Source organism: Perca fluviatilis, chromosome 9 (assembly GCF_010015445.1).
Source record: "Perca fluviatilis chromosome 9, GENO_Pfluv_1.0, whole genome shotgun sequence".
Taxonomy (NCBI): domain Eukaryota; kingdom Metazoa; phylum Chordata; class Actinopteri; order Perciformes; family Percidae; genus Perca; species Perca fluviatilis.
The window spans coordinates 6957759-6979819 of NC_053120.1; the positions used below are offsets into that span (position 1 = coordinate 6957759).

At 42.1% G+C, this 22061-nt stretch overlaps 3 protein-coding genes across 3 annotated transcripts in view; 1 reads left to right on the forward strand and 2 right to left on the reverse strand.

Annotated features, from left to right (window-relative positions):
- Positions 1-1278: 1278 nt before the first annotated feature.
- c9h8orf82 (chromosome 9 C8orf82 homolog) lies at positions 1279-4763 on the reverse strand. Its single transcript, XM_039811271.1, has 3 exons — positions 4397-4763; positions 4246-4294; positions 1279-2332 (listed from the first exon to the last, which is right to left on the reverse strand). The coding sequence occupies exons 1-3, from the start codon at positions 4565-4567 to the stop codon at positions 1827-1829; spliced, it is 726 nt and encodes a 241-aa protein (XP_039667205.1). The 5' UTR covers positions 4568-4763; the 3' UTR covers positions 1279-1826.
- Positions 4764-7788: 3025 nt separating this feature from the next.
- si:ch211-191a24.4 (uncharacterized protein LOC100150331 homolog) lies at positions 7789-13542 on the forward strand. Its single transcript, XM_039811272.1, has 4 exons — positions 7789-8042; positions 8291-8421; positions 9472-9596; positions 12834-13542. The coding sequence occupies exons 2-4, from the start codon at positions 8324-8326 to the stop codon at positions 13490-13492; spliced, it is 882 nt and encodes a 293-aa protein (XP_039667206.1). The 5' UTR covers positions 7789-8042; positions 8291-8323; the 3' UTR covers positions 13493-13542.
- A 4149-nt stretch (positions 13543-17691) lies between these two features.
- LOC120565467 (PH domain leucine-rich repeat-containing protein phosphatase 1-like) overlaps positions 17692-22061 on the reverse strand; it is a 30341-nt gene continuing 25971 nt past the window's right edge. The window contains 4 exon segments of the mRNA XM_039811273.1: positions 17692-19281; positions 19284-19626; positions 20771-21008; positions 21468-21662. Coding sequence (XP_039667207.1) covers positions 18479-19281; positions 19284-19626; positions 20771-21008; positions 21468-21662 — 1579 coding nt within the window. The 3' untranslated portion in view covers positions 17692-18478.

Here is a 22061-nt window from a genome sequence, read left to right on the forward strand (position 1 = left end):
TCTGTGTACACTCAGTAGCATATTCTTGGTTTTGCTTTTTGCCAGAGAACATGTTTCTTGTTATTCACATATAAATACATATTTTAAGGTTCAATTCTTTTTTTTTTTTTTTTCGTATTTCAAGAACAGCAATACTATACTATTTGATTCAAACTTGTTTTTTCTATGCAAGCAAATTTAATTACATTTAGAGCAAAATTATGTATTAAGCTCTGATGCAGATATCTGCTACTCTGTAAATTTTATCATAGTTTTTTTTAATAGGATATACAGTGCTGCTCATAAGTATTCATACCCATGCTAAAGTTGACTAAAAAGAGGAATAAAAAAAATCATCTTTTGGAAATTGATCTTAATGTCTTAAATAAAAAAATTAGGAAAAATCCGACCTTTTAAGGACACCAATTGTCTTTGTGAATGAATAATGTATTGTAAATAAATAAATGTTCTTCCTTAAAATACAGGGCAGAGGAAGGCAGATTTTTATTTTTAAAGGCCAGTTATGGATCCAGGATACTGTGCATCCTGATAAAATTAAAATAGCCCCCCCCCACATCATCACATACCCTTCACCATACCTAGAGACTGGCATGGTTTTATTTCAGTTAGCCTAATAGCTGGTTTGATTTGCATTGATATGGATCTTATCTCAGTTAGCTATTAGGCAAACTGAAATAAAACCATGCCAATCGTGAGATATGGTAAAGGGTATGTGATGATGTGGGGGGGGCTATTTTAATTCCAAAGGCCAAGGGAACTTTATCAGGATGCATAGTATCCTGTATCCATGAAATAACTGGCCTTTAAAAATAAAAATCTGCCTGCCTCTATGGGAATTTAACAGGGGTATGTATAATTATGGCCCCTGTATTTTAAGGAAGAACATTTATTTATTTACAATACATTATTCATTCACAAAAAAATTTGGTGTCCTTAAAAGGTCGGATTTTTCCTCATTTTTTTAATTAAGGCATTAAGATAAAGATGTATATTCCTCTTTTTAGTCAACTTTAGCATGGGTATGAATACTTATGAGCAGCACTGTATGTTATATGTTATATATTTGTAGACCATGTATTATTGTTTAATGTACAACCATCTGTACTCAATGTGCAAAGTAACGGCTCTCTTCTCTTGAGCAACTGTTATAATTACCTTATTTTTACTTTGGGTTATTTAAGGTTTCGTCTTAGTCAGATTCCCATGTGACAGAATCTTGCTTAAAGGACAGTAGTGAGAACATGCCACAGAATAAACGTCTGTTCTTCTTGTGTTGAATTTGTGTCACAAAATAAAAAATAAACAAAAGCACCTTTCAGTCTCTTGCTGTCTCTCAACCGCTGTAGTTTTATCCTCTCCGACCTCAGTGTCCGGATGATAAATCTAACATTTTTTAAGGATTAACAGGAAAGGAAAGAAAGAAAAAAAAAGGTATTGTGTGTTAATCTTTTTCAGACAGTTCCCTAATCCTTGCTTTTTTATAGTGACATTCTGGATAGTTATTCCACTTCAGGACCATAAATATGATTCAGATTAGTCCAGGGAATCTAAAAGGGATTTTTTTTTAAACTGCAACCTGTAGTGAGGGGAGACACTGCTATGTTTGAGTAGCCTCAAGCCACAAAACGCCAGGGACACTCTACATCATCAGTGAATATCTCACACATCACATAAACTAAGATAGGAGAAAAACATTGGCTCAGGCTTCAACAGTAACGATCACATAGTGATAACTGTGAGAACATGGTCGTCTTTTCCCAGTGCCAGTACGGAACACTGACTGCTTACAAAAAAATCGTAGGCACACTTTTGACCAGTTCTGGTCGTTATCCCAGTTCATCCTTCTGCCCGCTGCCCTCTTCCGCAGTGGGGAAGCATCCTGCGAGCTCATTGGTCAGCGTGTGCTTCTGTCCGCCCCAGAGAAAGTGTGTCGGCTGTCCTGATTGGCCGTGCTCCGTAGCGTAAACAAAGAAGGGGCTGAGCTCGATGGCCAGAGCCGACCTGACCAGGCCGACCCCCCCTCCGCGCTCTGAGCAGGGGTGGTAAACTCGCCCGCTGACAGGATGCATGTACAGCGCCTCCGGGCGGAACGGGGCCGACAGCTTCTCCGCCCCGCCGCAGTACGACAGCAGCTCCTGATCTCCCGTGATTCCCGTGATTCCCGGCGACGTCGCGGGACTCTGCAGCAGGTGGGTGAAGACAATGGGACGGTCATCGCAGCGCACAAAGTTCCTCTCCCTGCCACACAGGGACAAGAAGGGGAAGTCCTCCTCATAGCGACCACTCTGATTGGAGCACAGCCGACTGAAGAAGAAGATCAGGAACTTTATGTCTGTAAATAAAGTAACAGGTATGACGAGATCTCACCTTGACACTTCTCATTTTGAGACTATTGGGTGGTTAAAAGTAGAAGATCGAGTCTGTCAGATTCACCTGTGCATGGTACATAGGACTGTGCATGGGGCTGTCCCCAAATATTTAATCAATTATTTTAACAGAGAGAGATGTTCACAGCTACTCCACCAGGGGCAGCTCTACTGATTTTGTATCTCCTAGAGTTAAAAGGTGCCCTGCCATACAAAACCGTTTTTACTTGCATTTTTTGAAATACGTTAGGTCCATATGTGTTTGTGTTATGTTGTGAATGTGAAAATAAATTGCTCCCTCCTCTGTCAGCTCTAGCCACTGAAAAGAAATAAGCAGAGAAATCAGGCCAATTACAAAAGCTGTTCAGTCTGACATCATGTTGCCTGAGCTCATTAGTATTCATTAGCTCGCCTAGTTGGGCTGGGTAAAGGATACTGACAGCCAGGCTCTCATTGGCTAGCTTTTAGCCAATCATATTCAAACAGCTTAGCTCGTTGAATATTAATGTGAACTGGCAAAAATCGAACTGAGTCTTCCTGTAGGCTTTCTATACCACGCTAGAATGGCTTGAAACAAGGTAACCAAGGCATTTTTTCCGAAATAAATGTTACAGAGTCCATGGTAGAACTTCAGACATTACCACAAAGTAATGAAATATGTGTGGCAGGGCACCTTTAAGAGTAATTTACATGAGTCCTTTTTGTATATAGCAACAAGCCTGTGGAACAGCTTGCCAGGAAATCTAAAGACGGTCAGAAGTTTAGGAGGTTTTAAGCAGGCACTGAAAAAATGGCTCAGATGCCAATCTTAGTATGTCTTTTTATTACTGTATTGTCTTGATAGATCTATTTAATATATGTATGGGTGTGATGATTGATGCTTGATCTGCTGCTTCGCGCACCGCTCGGAATTTCCACTGTGCACTGCGCTCAAAGTTCAAATTAATTCAACGCTGACCTCGTTGCCGCTGACTTTTCAAGGCGCAACTATTTTCAGACTGTTCCTGCGCTGCGCTTTGACTCTTTGCCCTACCTCGCGATTTTGCTGCGGATCATGTGTAGGCCCTATGGGGTCCTCAGAGTTACTGCAGGGGGGGGCTCCAAATTGTGGTTAATAATAATTTTTTGAAAGTTTTTTTTTTTAAACATAAATCCAACATATTAGCAAATATAAATAAGCCTAATTGTGAAGAAAAAAAATAATCGCATACTGATGCCATCCACAGGTACAGTTAATCCTAAGGATTCACTGTGCCGCATGTACTGTATGTTTAACATTTAAACTATTATTTTTATTAGCTTAGTATTCTATGCAGTAAAAGGGTACGATAAAGGCTTTAGGCCGGTCACATGTTACTGTATTGCAAGTTTAATATGCAACTCAATTTTATACAATATATGTAGTAGGGGGTCCCTGATCTGTCTCTCTCTCTCTCTCTCTCTCTCTCTCTCTATTAAGGGGTCCTTATCCTAAAAAACGCTGAAGAGCCCTGGTTTACAGCACTTCCATGACAGTGACTTGTGGTAAATTTTGCTTGATATGATGTTGCCATATCTTACTGGTTCAATATTCCTGTTCTAAAAACATGCTAGGATGAAACTCCACCTGCCTGTGGGATTCATGCAGTATTTTTTTTTACAGTCTATGGTTTCATAGCAAGCATGCATTTTTAGCTGTTTAGCTTTACCTGTAGGACATTATATTGTTGGCTAGTTAAATTTGTAATAAAACATGGTATTTTATAAACTGCATGTGTTTTGTGTGCAGAAATTTTAATTTGTAAAGTAACTAGTACTTAGTCACATTCCACCACTGCTTTTGAGCTGATTTATGAGCTGTTAAATAAGCAATGTAAGCGTTGTGTGTGTTCATGTTTACCTTTGAAGCAGGTGACAAAGTTCTTCACTTTAGTGTCGTCGAGGAAAAGCTGTAGGTGGAGCACACACACCAACATGTCATGCTAGCAGGAGAATCTATTTTATAATTATATGTTTGAAAAGTTTTGTTATGTGTCAGTCTACACTCTCACCTGCCCTTGGTGGTCAATATAGTAGAAGTATTCACGGATACGTGGTACCGGGCTCTGGCCTTGGATGTATGTGACGTTAGCGGTGGTTCTGGAGCCGGTGTAGGCGGCGGGCAGGCAGCGCAGAGCGGGCAGACCTCTGCAGCTGAGAGCCGCAGCCCGGAGGAACAGCATGGCCGAAAAGAGGGCGAATATGTTGCAGGATAAACACGGAAACCGAGTAACCACTAGCCGCGAGACTATTGTAAGACGAAGTAGCCCTACGCCAGTTTTGCCAATGGTTTTGCCCTCATGTTTGTTTACAAACTGAGCTACAAACCGGAAGTGTTTTACTGTTAAACATCATCGGTTTTTGTCTGCCGCCCCCTAGTGGACATTGATTATATCGCCTTCCTCTGTTGTATAATTCTCATATTACAAATTCAATACGTTGCATCAAAGCAAAGGTCTAGACTAAGTGTGAGAAAAGAGCAGCATTTACATACAAAAGTAATCACAGAAACATTTTTAAAAAGCTCAGTTAATTATTTTTTTTATTTTAAATTAAAACTGTTGCAAGCAATATGAAAGAAATTGCCAAGCATTGAGTAGATTTACATTTAGAAGTGAATTAGATGTTTCTTATCTCCCGCTTCTTTCCCATTTTATTTATTAAATTATTTTTCTTCTTTTATGCATAAAAATAAAAAACAACAACATTGAAACGAGAAAAGGGAAATAAAAGACAAAACAAATATATGAAAAAATTAGATACAGAACAGATACAGTATTTGTGGCTGTTCCACACCTTTCCTAACACTTAACTTATTCACAGACTCAAATAGGTCAACAAATTAGTATAACATACTTACATTTGCTAGTAATGCAATCTAAACTTTTGAATCAATTGATTTGAATTGTGTAAGTACATCATAATTAAAATGATTGACTAGATATGAAATCCGGGTTTACAGTGCTGGAGTAGAGGTCAAGCCAGACAGGATACGGACCACAAAACAATCATGATCGGATTGTTTCATAACAACTAACTAACACTTTGTTTTTACTGACGTCCAATTGCTCAACTATTTTGTACGTGAAGAAATTCCCCTGATAGAGCACACGTTTTTTTAATTACCAGAAAAGCAAACAGGAAAGACAACATATGTATGTACAGTACAGGCCAAAAGTTTGGACACACCTTCTCATTCAATGCGTTTCCTTTTTATTTTCATGACTATTTACATTGTAGATTCTCACTGAAGGCATCAAAACTATGAATGAACACATATGGAATTATGTACTTAACAAAAAAGTGTGAAATAACTGAAAACATGTCTTTATATTTTAGATTCTTTGTCAGCCACCCTTTGCTTTTTTATTAATAAGGGAAGAAATTCCACTAATTAACCCTGACAAAGCACACCTGTGAAGGTAAAACCATTTCAGGTGACTACCTCATGAAGCTCATTGAGAGAACACCAAGGGTTTGCAGAGTTACCAAAAAAAGCAAAGGGTGGCAACTTTGAAGAATCTAAAATATAAGACATGTTTTCAGTTATTTCACACTTTTTTGTTAAGTACATAATTCCATATGTGTTTATTCATAGTTTTGATGCCTTCAGTGAGAATCTACAATGTAAATAGTCATGAAAATAAAGAAACACATTGAATGAGAAGGTGTGTCCAAACTTTTGGCCTGTACTGTATATTTAACAAGAAATATTTTTGATGGATTGTTGGACAATAACTGCGGGGATGTAGTGGTTGCTTAAAAGATTACAATGAATGAAAAGAGGAAAAGCAGTCAGTCATTTGCTGGGTCAGTCATTACCAACTATAGTGGAGATCCCAAAGTTTCCAAAGATACCAGATATGCTCCCTACTTTGTCTTCTACTTTTCAGTTAAAGGTTTTGTTAGGATAAGACACCGATAATTGAAACTTTTTTTTAATCAATATACTATTAACATTTGCCGTAATAAAGGGAAATTGAAAAATATAACAATGTATGATTGGACATGATGTCTTTACTCAACTTGGATCCTTAATGTTAAAGGACTTGGATCAGGACATTCCTACCTTTGAATAAGCCCTGCTGTCCCAATAATATAAGTAATAACAGACACTGGCCCAGGGGTCCCATGAACCCTTGGGCCTGCATGAGCCCAGCAGACCTGTTTGGTAATTCATCCATGGATATTATTCATGTTAGATATTGATAGATAGATTGCACTGATTGCATTTTCTGTGTCTGTTTTAGGGCTGCAACTATAAGTATTTTAATTATCGATTAATCTGCTGATGATGTCCATATCTGGAGGCTGCGTGTTTCTGTCCTTGTGCTGCTGGCTGCTGCAACAACTGAATTTCCCCTCTGGGGATCAATAAAGACCTCTCTTATTTGACAGAGAAGATGCATAAAATCCTCACACTGGAGAAGCTGCAACTATAGTGAATGTTTTGAACAATGACCAAAACGATTAAAGAGTTGCTTAATCGACTAATCGCTTATTCGGTGCAGCTCATTGTTGGTTTTCAGCTAGCCAGTGACATAGAAAATACAAATTCATGAGCCATAAACGGTGCAATCAGCCTACAGATTGTATAGCCTAACAATAACTTGTGGGAACATGTGATTCCAAGCAGAGAAATAAGTTAATATTGTTGAGTGAACACAACGGGTCTCTTCAGGGTGCTGCATGTAAATCTCTTGGCTGATAAAAGAAGCACATAAACAACAGACATGCAGAGGCTGCTGCTCATGTTAAAAGGCCCAACACCCCAGCTTGACATTTTTTAGGCAGGGTCCAAAATTATCACAATCTATCAGCCAAATGCTGGTAAAATATGCAGGTGGTAGATTTGCTTCACTCACCAGGCAAAAGCAATGGTAATCTATTGACTGGCTGGTAAAACTTGAACATTCACTAGCAGTTTGGTGGACAAAAACGTTCATTTTGGACCTGTTTAGGACTTTTGGCAGTTTAAACTGCCAAAAGTCCTAAACAGTGTCCTAAATAGTGTCACAAATTCCCCATACAATGTCCTTAATTATGAACCACCTGTTTAACAGGTGTTTGGGTTATGGTTATGGTTAGGGCAACCTGTTTCAAATAAGACCCTCATCATTTGGGACCATATCGAAATAGGCCTGCAGTCTATGTTTGGGACACTCAGTTTTTGGAAAATAATTTTGGACACTAAACTGCACATATATACCCTTTTCCCTTATAAACAGCTGAAAAGAGACAGTAAATGGGGGAGAGAGAGGGGGGATGACTTGCAGCCAATGACCTCGGATCGGATTCGAACCCGCGGCCGCTGGCAAGAGACTGAACCTACAATGGGGCGCGCACTTATAAACAGAGGCTTCCTTGTTGACATTACTGATGGGTACTGACAACACACAAAGCGGCTGATTTAGAAGAGCATGTAATGACTTGAACTTCATCCAAAGAAAACCTCATTTTGTGAAGCTGCAGCCTGGAGGAAAAGACAAAAACAGCCTACCTGACCTGAACCTGTAGCTTATCTTCCGCCTTCCTCCTCCTCCTCCTCCTCCTCCTCCTCCTCCAGGTAGGGCGGAGCTGTTTCTACCTTGACAGGAGTGTGGTTCAACAATGGCGTTATAGTTGGACTTAGAGTGCTTTCACCGACAGATATTCACAGTAAGTTTATCTTTGATACTTAACGGTCGAATTGTCACTTCATTAGACAAACGTGTTTACGCTAGCTAGAGATAATTAAACAAGCCAAGACAACGCAGCCATGTTTTTCTCCCTTTTTGTCCACTTTTGAAACTACAAACCTGCTCAGCAACCTTGACGTGACGTTTAAAAAAGAAAGTGTTCTTTTGGTTTGTTTTTAATTACAAATAGGCTATTCTTTGATACTTTAGTTTCTGTATTGTTCAAAGGTCATTTCTGTGTCCAAACGTATCGGTTTCGGTATGAGCCAGTCGTCCCGTTCAAACCGGGGACACCGGGAGAGAAACGGAGACCACCGAGACTCTTCACACGGAGACAGACGTTCATCACCGGGCGACAGGTGTGGTTAATGCGCCATGTCAGTAAATATCAAAGTATCCACTGGGTTTCCTCTGATATTACAGGCTAATTTATCCTACTAGTGTGTCCTGAGTTCATAAATAAAAAATAAAAATAAAAAGTGTAGCCCTATAGTGTAAAACTGATCTAACGGTACCTTTTGTTTTATTGATCCAGTAATTGTACCAAACTAAACTTTATTTATAAAACCTTCCACGCAAGCAAGCAGCCAAAGTGCTCCACAGAACAAAATTTATTTTGTAATGGTTTAAAATACAAAAAATGTAGGCTATCCATAAAGACAAAAAAACTATGATACATAGCTAACTATTTACATTACCAGGGATCATTCACTAGGATGTAGTTAATTTTAACCTACACAAGATCAATCCAGCACTATATTATTATTATTATTATTATTATTATTATTATTATTATTATTATTACAGCACAAGTTATTGTTTTCGGAAGTTCAGCCAATATTCTCAGAGACTGTAACAGTAGTTCACTGGCGTCTAATTTATTTAAGGCTCTTTATTATGTTTTGTTTGTGTCTTGGCTTATCTATCTATCTATCTATCTATCTATCTATCTATCTATCTATCTATCTATCTATCTATCTATCTATCTAACTGTATATCTGTAAATAAACTACTATTGAAAAAGATAAAGCTATTGAACCAAGATAAAGCTATTGAAACAAGACGATAAGGCTTTTGAAACAAGAGATAAAAGTTATTGAAACAAGATAGATATATCATTTTACCTAATATAACATTATCATAAAAGTGAAAAAATGGCCTTGGGGTTTGACCTTTTTGTTTTAGGAATATACTGCATGCATGTATATATGTATGTATATATATATATATATATATATATATATATATATATATATATATATATATATATATAGACAGGTTATATCAGTCCTAAGTGTGCTGGAATATAAACAAAAAAATTAACAAAACACGTTCAGTTCGTCAACAATAACAAGTGCAAGTGGTAGATAACTCCGCTTTGTGTCATTATGTGTGTGTCTGTGCTCCAGGTCTTCCTCTCGAGCCCCATACCTCCCCAGAGAAGGCAACGCCCCTCCCAAACCCAGACATGTGCGGGAAGTCCCTAGAGTGGAGCACCACGAGTCCAAATGCTCACACATTTGCTCCAGGAGAGGTAAGTCCCGATCAGAGTGGAAGTATCTGGGTCGAATATAAAGTGAGGCTGCTGCTGCTGCTGCCGCGTCACAGGGTGGACTTTGGTTTCAGTCACATTGCAGCTCAGTCCTTCCTCCTATGAATACTGGACGGACTGGTTTTAGAATGTTTACAGGCCTCTTTTCTAAGAATTTCCACTTTGGTGGGGAGTAAGCTGATAACCTGATACCCGAGTCTAATAGATGAATCACATACTGCCGATCATTTTCTAGTTCTTCATTTAACAAAAGAGTTGAGCCTCTAGGAATGTTAATCACATGATGTTCTGATTCATTGTTCAAGTCTTTGATCAAGCAAAAAATGATCAACAAGTTTTTGTTCCAGCTTCTCAATTAGAAGTATTTGATACTTTATTCTGTTCACATCATAGTAAATGTAATACATTTGGGTTTTGGACTGTACTGTATATAAGACTAAACACAACATTTGAAGGCATCAACTTGGGGTCTAGGGACTTTGTTGGAAATGTTATAAGATTAAATGTTTAATGAATAGAACAAGTTCAAGATGAATTGTTTGTAGAGATGAAAAGTATTTGCAGGTTGTTGAACATATAGGCCTAAAATCAGATTTAGTTTGAGGCATTTTTGTTTTATTTGTAATTGTGTATGTATACGCATGTCCTTTTTTCTTTCTTTCGTTTCTTTCTGAGAAGTGTAGTGAAACTCCCCCTTATGTTCTAACTGATCCTAATGTTAATATACAAAAATGTAAAAATAAATAAAACTTTGGGCCAGGGAAGAAAACTAAAATACATATGAAGATAACTATGGACACAGATGGAAAATCCTTGTGGTTTTCTTTTCTATCATTATTTTTTTCTTTCTTATCCTTTGTACCAGGATCCTGTAAATCATATAACAAAATAGAAAATGTGTAAAAAAAAAAAAAAATCCTACATACATTGTAACCTGTTGGCCTCAATAAAGCTTATATATATATATATATATATATATATATATATATATATATATATATATATTTGCAGGCCTACAAATATACACGTGTGACCACATAATTAACATCAGTACTGATATGTTTGCCACCTACTTATAAGTACAGAACAATTAAGTCAGGCCAATCACATCGTGTATAGAGTGGGTGGGCGGGATAATGGCTGCTGCTGCTGGGAAGAGCGGTCTTCTGGAAGACTTGGAGTTCAGCTTTTCTTTGAGAAAAGAACAAAGAACGGCACTGAAGTCATTCTTAAAAAAGGAAGATGTGTTCGGAGTTTTGCCGACCGGATACGGCAAAAGTTTAATCAATCAACTAGCTTCTCTACCTTCTTCGTTGCTCTGCCTGGTTGTAGCGCTATCCTATTACGTGCAGAGGGAATTTAAAAGACAACCGTTTATCCCGCCTCTCAGATTGAGCCCTGTCAATGGTGAGTTCCCAGACCCAACATCTGGATGTGGGTCTGGCTTGTCAGGCTATAATAATGCAGGACCTGCCTTTGTTAATGTTGTACATTAGTTTTTCACACACATTTGCAGTTATTCATTTGACAGTAAACATGGGGAAGTTGGGGTTCTGGGTTGCCCAATTTGCCCAGCTAATTATAAAAGGAATCACTAATTGTGTCCCTGATTATCATTGGGGTGCTACAGATGCTTAAGGCCCTTCAGACTTGTTTGTTTCTTTACTGTGTGTACACCCTAGCAGTGAAGGAACACAGCTTCCTTTGTATACCAGCGCCCGATTCCCACGCTACTAGTATTACCTGGGGACCTCAAGTCATTTGTAATAATTGCGGAGGTCGCCCGCGTGTCGCCTTAATCCCGCGTGAATCTGCCATGTCTGTAATTTGGCAAGTTAAAACAAGCCACAACATTTGACCGAACACAGGTTGTGTGATAATATAAGTCCTCTGCGAATCGGCGTCTCGGGGTTGTATTGGCTGCGTCTACAGCTTGGCTTACAAACCGTCTCCAACTCGTTCACAGCTCACCAGAACATGTGAACACATCACACGTCTCCTCATCAATCTACACTGGCTCCCTGTGCACTACCCTATTACATTAAAGACCCTCCTCATCACCTACAAAGCACTCCATAATCTGGCACCCAGCTCCATTTCTGACCTCCTACCAGGCTGCATCCCTCCTCGCTCCCTCCGCTCTTCCTCGACTGGCCTCCTTGTCACCCCCACATTCCGCCTCTCCACCATGGGGGGGGGCCAGGGCCAACAACGTTAAAAACCTACCTTTTTTAAGAAAGCTTTTAATCTTAAAGTCTTCATAGTGTTGTGTCGCCATAGAAACCCTCACGACACACTTTTTTTTGTACTGCTTTTCTGACGTTTCTTAGCACTTTTCAGATGTTGTCTATTTTGTTAATGTATTTCTATGAAGCTGAATGTATTCTATTGTATTTTCTTCTTGTGTGCCCTCTTAAACATGTAAGCTGTCCTTGTGTATCTAGAAAGGCTTCCGCCGAATAAAATGTCTTATTATTATTATTATTATTATTATTATTATTATTAAGAATGCGCAATTATGCATCATATGCGGGGGATAATGTCAGTGAATCTGAGTAAAATACAGACTTTGCTTATCCCGTGTGAATGTCAGTCCCTCCAGAAAAACGTGATTATGCGATCGCATAATTCAATGCATAATCAGCCAAAGTCTGCATATTTATGCGGGGGCCGCATAAATTGCCGATTTCTGCGCAAAATATGCAGGGCTTGCATGTTTTCATAATCCCCGCATTTTCGTTGCAAAAAAGTCCCATAATATATCTTAGCAGAAAATTGAAAAATGTTGCGTTTACGTCACACAAGAGCAGCCATTTTCCCCTGTTGCCATGGGAACGTTATGAAGTGACGTAATTACGCGACGTGAACATCATCGAAAAGCAGGGTGTTGGGGGAATCACTTTTTTTTCTCTTTTTCATCAAACCGCAGTTTCTGCATGCTCCTGCAAGTTTTGCAAGTTCCTGCAATTTCATCGCATAAAATTGCATAATTATCCCATATATTCCATCGCATTTTTTAAGAAAACGTGCCGCATAATCAAGGATTTTTGCCCACAACAATCACAAAAAAACTCTGGAAGGACTGGAATGTGCTGCACCAAACACAGACATGGGTGGGGGGGGGGGGGGGCTGGTAGTACTAGTCCTGTGCGAGTTAAGGAGGCTACAAACTGTGCCTTGATCTGATTAGTTTCACCCGTTTCCTGTGTCTCCCTTTAGGCATCGTGCTGATCGTCTCCGTACTGACCAACAGCCTGGTCCTGATCTGTCTGATTGCAGCTCAGATGGTGACATCAGGCATGTCCGCCATGGGCGGGCTGGGCGGCTTCGACATCAACTCCAACTTTAACATGGAGGGCACCGAGATGCAGAAGGCGCGCGACCTGGACATTCAGTACAGCCAGATGAGGGCGCCGGGCATTTACGGTGGCATCCCCTTCACCCTGACCCTCGGGGTCCTGTCGCTGCTGTTTGCGGTCGCCGGGAACAAGCCGCCCCACCTGATGTCCCGTAAGCTCCTGTACGGAGCGCTGGTGTTCCAGGCGGTGGGCGCCGTGGCGGTTGTGGTGGCCGTGGGGCTTTACCTGCACTTTGTCATCAGCGTCAACTCCACCGACGTGTGTAAGCAGCGCGAGAGGCTGTACGCCCGGAGCGGCTACACCTGGATGAACTGTAACGTGAGCGGGGGGGATGCCGCCGTGGCCCTGTTTGCGCTCATCACGGCCATCCTGTACGCCGTCGGCACAGCGCTCACCTTCCAGACGATTCGGGGAGTGAGGCGCTACCTGGAGGAGGTAAAGCGCAGAGAGGCGGAAAAACAGAAGGCCCGAGCCGACTCCCAGAGGTCCCCGCTGAGGGCTGAAACCATCTTTGTGTGAGAGGCCAGAGAAGAGACCTCTGGGGGGGGGGGGGGCTGTATCCCAGATAAGAATAGCAGGGTTCCCCCGTCTTAGTCGACTAATCAGTCGCTTTGCTCTTAATCATTTCTTTTTTTATGCTTTTTCATGCTGAATGACTTATTCCAAAGAAACCTATGAGCAAATCTCTGGTAAACCTTTGCATGATTCTTTGTGGAGAAACTCAGTTTTAAAGATCTGTCCAATTATTCAACTAATCGATTAATCGATAAAATCATAGGAGTTTTAGACGACTAGGAATTTCTTTAGTCGAGGACAGCCCTTAAGACTAGATCCCTGTAGAATAGATGTTACCAAGTTATGTTCAGTGCATCAGATCATTCATCATTGGCTTCTATGATTTATTTTTAATTTGTTTAATGATAAATAACTGAACCAGTTAGTAACCAGCTTCTTCAGCTTTAGGCAGCGTGGTTGTAGGGTTGGGTACCGTTTGGATTTTTCCGATTCCGATGCCGAACCGGTACTTTTAAAACGATTCCAATTCCTAAACAGATTCTTGAAAAATGACATCAAAGAAAGTCTCTTTTTATAGTTTTTTATTTTTTTTAAAATTGAAAATGATTTAAATGCAACAATATATTAACGTTTTAAAGTACTTAAATATATAATAAGAAAGAGAAAGTGTGATATTTTTACGTCCGTTTCGGAGCGACGGAGAGAAAACGCATTAAGTGGAACCGAAATGAGGAACCAAAATTTGCCAAACCCAACCCGATGTGGTTGTACTCAAGATCGGTCTTGGTCTCGAGAACACTATTTAAAGGTTTTGTCTCAGAATCGACCGCATTTTTCCTCAGTTTTGGCTCAGAAAAAAAAAAGGACTCTGGATTTGATTTCTAAACCAGTCAAGACCACAACCTGCCTTTTTGATTAATTTATCAAGGCATTTCTCGTGATACGCTTATCGCAATTAAAGAGGTGGATAAAGAAGAATCTTAATTTGTTTTCAGTGGGTGTGTTATTTTTTTAATGGGAATGTGGATATTTCAGAGCAATTTGAGGAGTGCCTATAGTTAGCATTTTGCACATTTTATCATGGCATTGGTCTGGAACTGGTCTGGTCTCGGTCTCTATACACCCTGGTTTCGGTTTAGGTGGTCTCGACTACAACACTGCACCCAGGAGGATCATTGTGAAGTGAAGCCAGGGAGCGCAAAAGACTCAAGTTTAACTTTGGGATAGAGGTCCAACCTGGGAGGAAGTACATTTTCATATGAACTGTTTTTTATGATGGATTAGACTGTGTGAACTCAGGCAGGGATTTAGATAAATGTTTTATTTTATTTTTTTAACATACTAGTTAATTATTGTGTAGTATGATTATTGTGTTTTTATATCAAAGTGGGGCTTCATAATGCAATGTTTTTGATAGTGAAACTGTACAAGAATGTATCTCCTCAAATTAAAACTCCCATCGACGTGATTCTATTCAACTGTTTGTTGGGTTTATGATTAGAGCCTACAGGGGGCGCCAGCACTCTGTACAGCTCCTGCTGGTTTTTAGGTCGCTCTGTCCGCTCCAGAGGCTTCCTGGCAGCCATGACATCACTGCGGTCACACAATGGGACACACACACACACACACACACACACACACACACACACACACACACACACACACACACACACACACACACAAAGGACACAGCAGTGATGTAACCGCTGGGACTGTTTCAGTCAAGACTTGATTACTAACAAAAGAAATCCTCCAGAGTGAGGTCATTACAGTGTTTTTGGGCTCTTTTTTTATGCTTTTGACACTTTAAAATGTTTGTCACTTTTTTCAACATTTTTATTTTTAAATTCATGGTCAATAAACCTAATTTATGACATTATACCTACTTTTTTAGTTAAAAAAAAAAAGCCGAAATTATGAATTATTTGGACTAATAGTTAAGATCAAAGGATGTTGAGTAAATCACACTTAGGTTTATGTCAAAGTTTAGTCAGGATATGGTTTTAAAACCATTTAAACAGGTTTATAAAATTGAATAAAACACCCAAAATTCAATAAAAGTAATCATTCATTTTACGTGCAAAGATCGTTGTATGGGTTCCATACAACGTACATCCATGTTGTTTTTGGGCATTTTAGTTAAAAGAAACCCATATTTCTGATATAAAAACATTGAAAATGGGTCGTACGTACAATAGCGTGTACGTTTAGTTTTAGATCTTTTTAATCTGTGAACTGAGCTCTTTAAAAAAGGGTCAGTTCAATCAGTTTACAAACCCATTTTTAGTGGCATCCAGCGATGCAGTTTGAGTGCTATGTGACGCCCTTTGATACATTATCTCTAAGATTTCTCCTGACAACCCAATAAAGTTGAATGGGTTAGTTTTATAATCAGTTCATCTAGAGCTGAAATGATTAGTCCACAGTCCATTATTACTTTTATTTTTAAAGCAAAAACACCTAGTATTCACTTGTCCAGCATGCCAATTGTAATGATACAGTGCTTTTCTTTGTCGTGTGTGATATGGAATAAAAAATTTGGGGTTTTTAGATGGTTCGCCGGACACACAGGACTATTTGAAGGCATCAACCTTTGGACATTTACAAATAATTAAAGGGGTGATAGAATGCAAAACCGATTTTACCTTGTCATAGTTGAAAAATGACAGTTTGGAGGGTAAATAGGACATACATAGAACCTCTAAATCCCATTGACACCTCTTTGCTCTGCTAATCTCACTATTTGAAACTGCCTCTGAAAACGGGCGAATCTCAACAAAGCTAAAAGTTGACGTCAACTCGGTGGCGCCTCTTTATTTGGCTCTAGTCTCTACCTTTGTCAAGTTCCAACATTTACAGGCTACACAACTGACCTGAGGTCAGCTTATGCTATTTGGTTATTTGCGTAAACTGACATTTCAACCTCTCCGTTTTCAAAAATAACATCGTGCACAGCTGTCAGTTTTCAGAAAAGTGTTCGTTTACACGTACCTGTATGTAATATATATATATATATATATATATATATATATATATATATATATATATATGCCGTCAATGTCGTCAAGAGCACGCCAGACCTGTAGGTGGCGGTGTAACGAGAAGCTCAAGCCCACGTTAGCCAATCAGAATCCCGAAAATGTCAACAACAGCAACCAATCACACCTCTCTCCCTCTCCCTCTCTCTCTCTCTCTCTCGGCTGCCTAAACCTCCGTTTGTCTCAGTTTACGTGCAAACGAAAATTACAAAAATCTCCACTCTGGCCAGAGTTTTTAGAAAGACTCGTTTTCAGAAAGACTCGTTTTCAGAGGCGAATTCTCCGTTTGCGTGTAAACGAAGGGCACAAATTAAGGGAAATGTCTCCGTTTGTAAAAATAACCATGTACGTGTAAACGGGGTTTGTCTTCTGAATCTAGGTCGCGCAGATCTCAGAAATGTTATACATTGTTCGTCCGCTATTTCATTACTCACTTCTGAGACTTTTTTTATGCGTGAAATCAACTACGTAGAGGTCAAATATGGACCGTTTTATGTAAATTGATGTCTAATTGCAAATTTTGTCTGACTGTGTGTGGCAGCTCAGCAGGCTAACGTGACAGCGGCCGGTGCTGCCTCGCCGCCCGGCGTGTCCTCCTTCACAGACCCCGGCCTGCTGTGAGCTAGATGAAGCTCCGTCACGGCGGGCTCCATACCCGCGCAAAGTCACCGTTTCTGGGTTACTGGACTACCAAATGCCGAGGCCCTGACGGAGCTCCAGGGCCCGCAGCTCGCTGCTCTCCCTCCCCTCTTCCTGCTAAATCACAAGTTTTGTATTGTGGGTGGGTCTGCTACGCCTGCAACCAATGAAGCTTCATGTCATGTTTCACATATACATATTGTGTATAGAGTGTGTGCACATATGCTCAAATGTATATTTGTTCCTTTGTGTGAGATCATCAAGTCGATCGCTGTAAGCTTCTATTGCTCTCCACTGTGCTGCAGTGGGGGCAGAAGTTTAAGAAGCTAAATATCTCTAATTCTTGTCAAATAAAACTATCTGCCTGGCTAGGTACCGAAATACGGTGAGAAAATGTTTGTTTATGTTGTAATATGTGTTAACAAAGCCTTCAAAAGATCTGGACAAACTAAACATAACCGATGGCTGCACAAAGTATCCCCCCCCTCCCCCCCCGCCCCTCCCAAAGAAGTCAAAGTCAACATGTTTTGGTTATCTGAAAACTTTTAATTTATTATATAGCAAAAGTAGCTCTCTTGTGTGATTTGCCATTATCAAGAAGTATGTAACACTGTTCTGAGAACATTCATTTGAGCTGGTGGTAATAGCATCCCCCCCCTCCCCGTTCAGCATTTACTCAGCACTGCAGCACCACTCTGATCTCCGCTCCGCACCCCCACACCCCACTCCCCCGGGAACATAAACCTGGAGCATCAGCCTTTCCAAACAATCATCTTTTCTCTCAGAGAATATTAGTACGCTTCAGTGACTAGGTCACGTTGAAGTGTTAAACTCCTAGGAGTTAGTTAAACAGTTGGACTAATTCTGACAAATGGAAGGCCGCCAGCCGCGGCGAGCAGGGGGCCACGTCTGCTACAACACCAAAACACTACGGTCCGTATCTCCAAAAGTACCATTCAATACCTCCAAAGTCTAATCAAAAAAAGCATTCAAAGTGCTTCTTCAAATTCGAGATATGGTAAAAAAATCTATTACATGTGATTGGAGATTTAATCAACATAAAGTGTTATAAAAAATTGCATTGCGTTTCAAGGTCGAAAATAAAAGTAACAAAAAAACTCCATAACCCCAAAAAACCCCAGTCTCTCTGGTCCAGAGGTTTTAGGAGGGAGCGGTAGAACTTAATGCAGGGCAGAGGATCAAGACCGGGAGTCCTGATTCCACAGTTCTCCATCTGAAACCCTGGATTAAAGGTCGACAGCAGCTGTTGTGGGAGGGGGAGGGGGGGGAGGGGTGTGGGGGGGGGCAGAAGTTAGAGTGGTGTGATGAAATAGTCTGCAGGTTTCTGGTAGCTGTGTGCTTGCTGGTTGTGTGTTTGAATCTGTTCTTGCTGCTGCTGCTGCTGGATGATCTGCCGGACCTCCTCCTCCAGCTCTGGGGGGACGATGAGCTGGTCGTCGGGGTCCGGCTGGGCGGGGGCGTTGAAGTAGCCCCCCTGCTTCCTGACGGGGGCGTCGCCCGCCTCCTCTATGCGGTCCTGGTTCCTTCCTTGGCAGGCCACGGAGCCGTTGGCGCGAGCCCTGCGGCCCAGCGTCCCTGACTGGGCCTCGCCGCCGAGGCAGGGAGACGAGGGAGGGACGGGGGAGGCAGACGGGGAGGAGAAGGGGAGAGACGAAGGCTCCGGACGCGAGGCCGCGGCGAGAGGGGGGGCGTTTGCGCTCGGTTGGGCGCTGGCGTGCGCTTGGGGCACCGGGCCGCCGTGGCGCTGCATGCAGTGGACGTCGGCCTCCACCTCCACGCGGCTGCCGTTTGAGAAGACGCCGGCGATGGGCTCTTCGTCCTCGCTGTCCACGCCGTTGTCGGACAGCGCTCCGGAGAACTGCCTGTGGAAGCTCCCGCCGCCGTAGGCCGGTCTCCGCGCGCCGGCCCGCCCCGGCGGGTTCGGCTGTGACGGAAGCGGCTCGGTCTGGGGCGGCGGATCCTCCGAGGACGCCGTGGACCCCACCTCGCTGCTCATCTCGGACGTGCTGAACTCGCTGCTCAGCTCGGGCCGCTCGCCGTTCGCGTAGGGGGCTCGCGCAGCGCTACGCCGGTAGGTGTGCGGCGCGCCGCTCGGCCGGGGGCCGCGCGGGCGGGGCGAGGCTCGCAGAAACAGCAGCAGTCCTCCTCCGTGATGCTGAGCTGGACGACCACGGCGCTGAGGCTGTCGGAGCAGCCGTAGCTCTGAGCCAGGGTGACCAGCTTCTTGGCGGCAGCCAGAGCGTCCGGCACATTCCTGACCGCGTCCACCGCCTCGCCGGGAGACAACATGTCCCACAGGCCCCGGCTGCCCAGGAGGAAGAACTCGTCCTGCGGGGTGAGGGTCACCGTGGAGACGTACGGTCTGGGGGTCACAGACGGGCAAAGGAAGGAGTAACCCATCATTCTGGTGGAGTCCGTGACGCCACTGACCTTGTTGTCCTGCAGAAGAGAGGGACAAAGGACATTTTAGGGCTTTATTTTTTCACGTGCTGCAACTACTAATGATGTTTGTTATCCGCTAATCTATTACAGTAAACTGACGCGGTCAGACTCAGATTCTAGTCAGAATCTGAGTCAGATGCTGCTCCGCTGGGCTGGGATTATGGGGCGTGTTTCAACCCAACCAGGAAAGAAAAGGCCTCGGCACTCAATTGGATAGACCTACAACCAATCAGAGCAACGGATAGACCTACAACCAATCAGAGCAACAGATAGACCTACAACCAATCAGAGCAACGGATAGACCTACAACCAATCAGAGCAACAGATAGACCTACAACCAATCAGAGCAACAGATAGACCTACAACCAACCACCTGACAATTTGATTGGTCCGAACAGCTCTGGTTGGAGCATAGTTGCTCCACAACGGATCAAGTCCAGACCGAACTTCCCAACCTCAAATGTTGTGGGCGGGGCTAAGTTCAGCTGGCATCCAGGCTACTATCAGTCAGTCCCTCCAGAAAAACGCGATTATGCGATCGCATAATTCAATGCATAATCAGCCAAAGTTCGCATATTTATGCGGGGGCTGCATTTTTTCAAATACGCCGCATAAATTGCCGATTTGTATGATTTCATAATCCCCGCATTTTCGTTATGAAAATGAACGTTATGAAGTGATGTAATTACGCGATGTGAACATCATCGAAAAGCAGGGTGTTTTTTTCTCCATTTCATCAAACCGCAGTTTTTGCAAGTTCCCGCAATTTCATCGCATAAAATTGCATGAATATCCCGCATATTCCATCGCATTTTTTAAGAAAACATGCCGCACAATCAAGGATTTTTGCCCGCAACAATCACAAAAAAACACATTGCATTTTTCTGGAAGGACTGCACAGTGCTGAAACAATTAGGCGACTGACAGACAATTTAACTGGCAACTATTTCTGTACCGTTGGTCAAACAACATTAGAAATTTAAAGATGTTACCATGCCCTCTGGGAACTTTCAATGGCGTTTTTAACTAAAACAAAAAATCCTAAAGGAAACACTGACTGCACCTTTAATCAGCTCATTGTTTCAGCTCTAGTGCACACAAATCACCATCGACAACACCTAAACCATGAGTTGGTCGTCACCTCGGTGATGATGGCGTTGTGCTGCCGGACCCTCCGGTACTCCGGCTCCTCTTGGACGGTGTGAGTGGTGGAGAGTTGCATAGCTTTACCGTCGCGGCACAAAACAGCCTGGCACCTGCCGACGTTGGCAGCCTTCAGGGTGAAGCAGCCGCCGTGCTCGCCGGGGGCAACCGGGTCGTGTCTGATGTGGCATAGAGCCGCTGAGCCGCCCATCCTCTGGCCCGCTGTGCCCAGTTTCCTGCAGGGGAGCAACATATGATCAACACATCCCTACAATGGGCTGTGGAAGTATTCAGGGTAGGGCTGCACGATAGGAGGAAAATATGTGATATATAACGTTGTTGAATATCACGATAACGATATTACTTGCGATATTAAAAGTGTATTCAGTTCTGCTCTCAGTATTCTTCTAAAATACAACAAATTGCTTGTTGTATTTAAAACAATGAAAGGAAAGCTTTCCAACATTCTTTTATTGAACAAATGGATGCATTATATTGAATATAAAAAGGCACCAAAAAAAACAATAAAAAATACATTTTAATGTGCAGTTTTCTACTGATATTTTCTTTCGCGATACATCGTAGCCTTTCACGATGCGTATATTGAATATATATAAAACGGCCGATATTGTGCAGCCCTAATTCAGGGGGGATGGCCAGTGCCGCTCAAGGAATTCTAAAAGCTGCGTGTTTACCTTTGCATGGTGAGGAAAGTGTTGGTCATGTAATCCTCCTGCCTCTGGCCCCTCTGAAGCTCTTCTGCTAGCACGTCTCCCATGGTGCACTGCAGCAGGTAAGGCACCTCGACGTTCTTGTCTCCGTCAAAAACTCCGTACAGAGCTTCACGAATCCCGCAGAAGCTGTCCAGGGCCAGAGCAGCCACGCACAGCCTGAGAACACCCACGAGATCAACAGGTTACTACGGCTGCAGCGGCTCGAGTAGTAGTAGGACTGGGTATCGTTCAAAAAGGGTCGATACCGACACCAACGCTGTGACTCCGATACCGGTTCCTGAATAGGAATGGGCCGGTTAGCGGTTTCACGGTATACCGCAGTTTGAAAAAGTCACGGTTTGAAGATCTTATTGCAAGACTAAATGATGGTAGGGGCAAATTCTACCAGGTCTGGTCTCATTTCCTGTATTTTATTCTATTTGAACTGACTGGTGCCCCATAATTAATATTATCAAACCTAATTCAAACTCAGCCTCAAACCTTTTTATTTTTTTTCCTATTTTACTTATTTATGTTTTAATTCTGTCATACCGTTCTGAAGGTATGAGCTGTTTT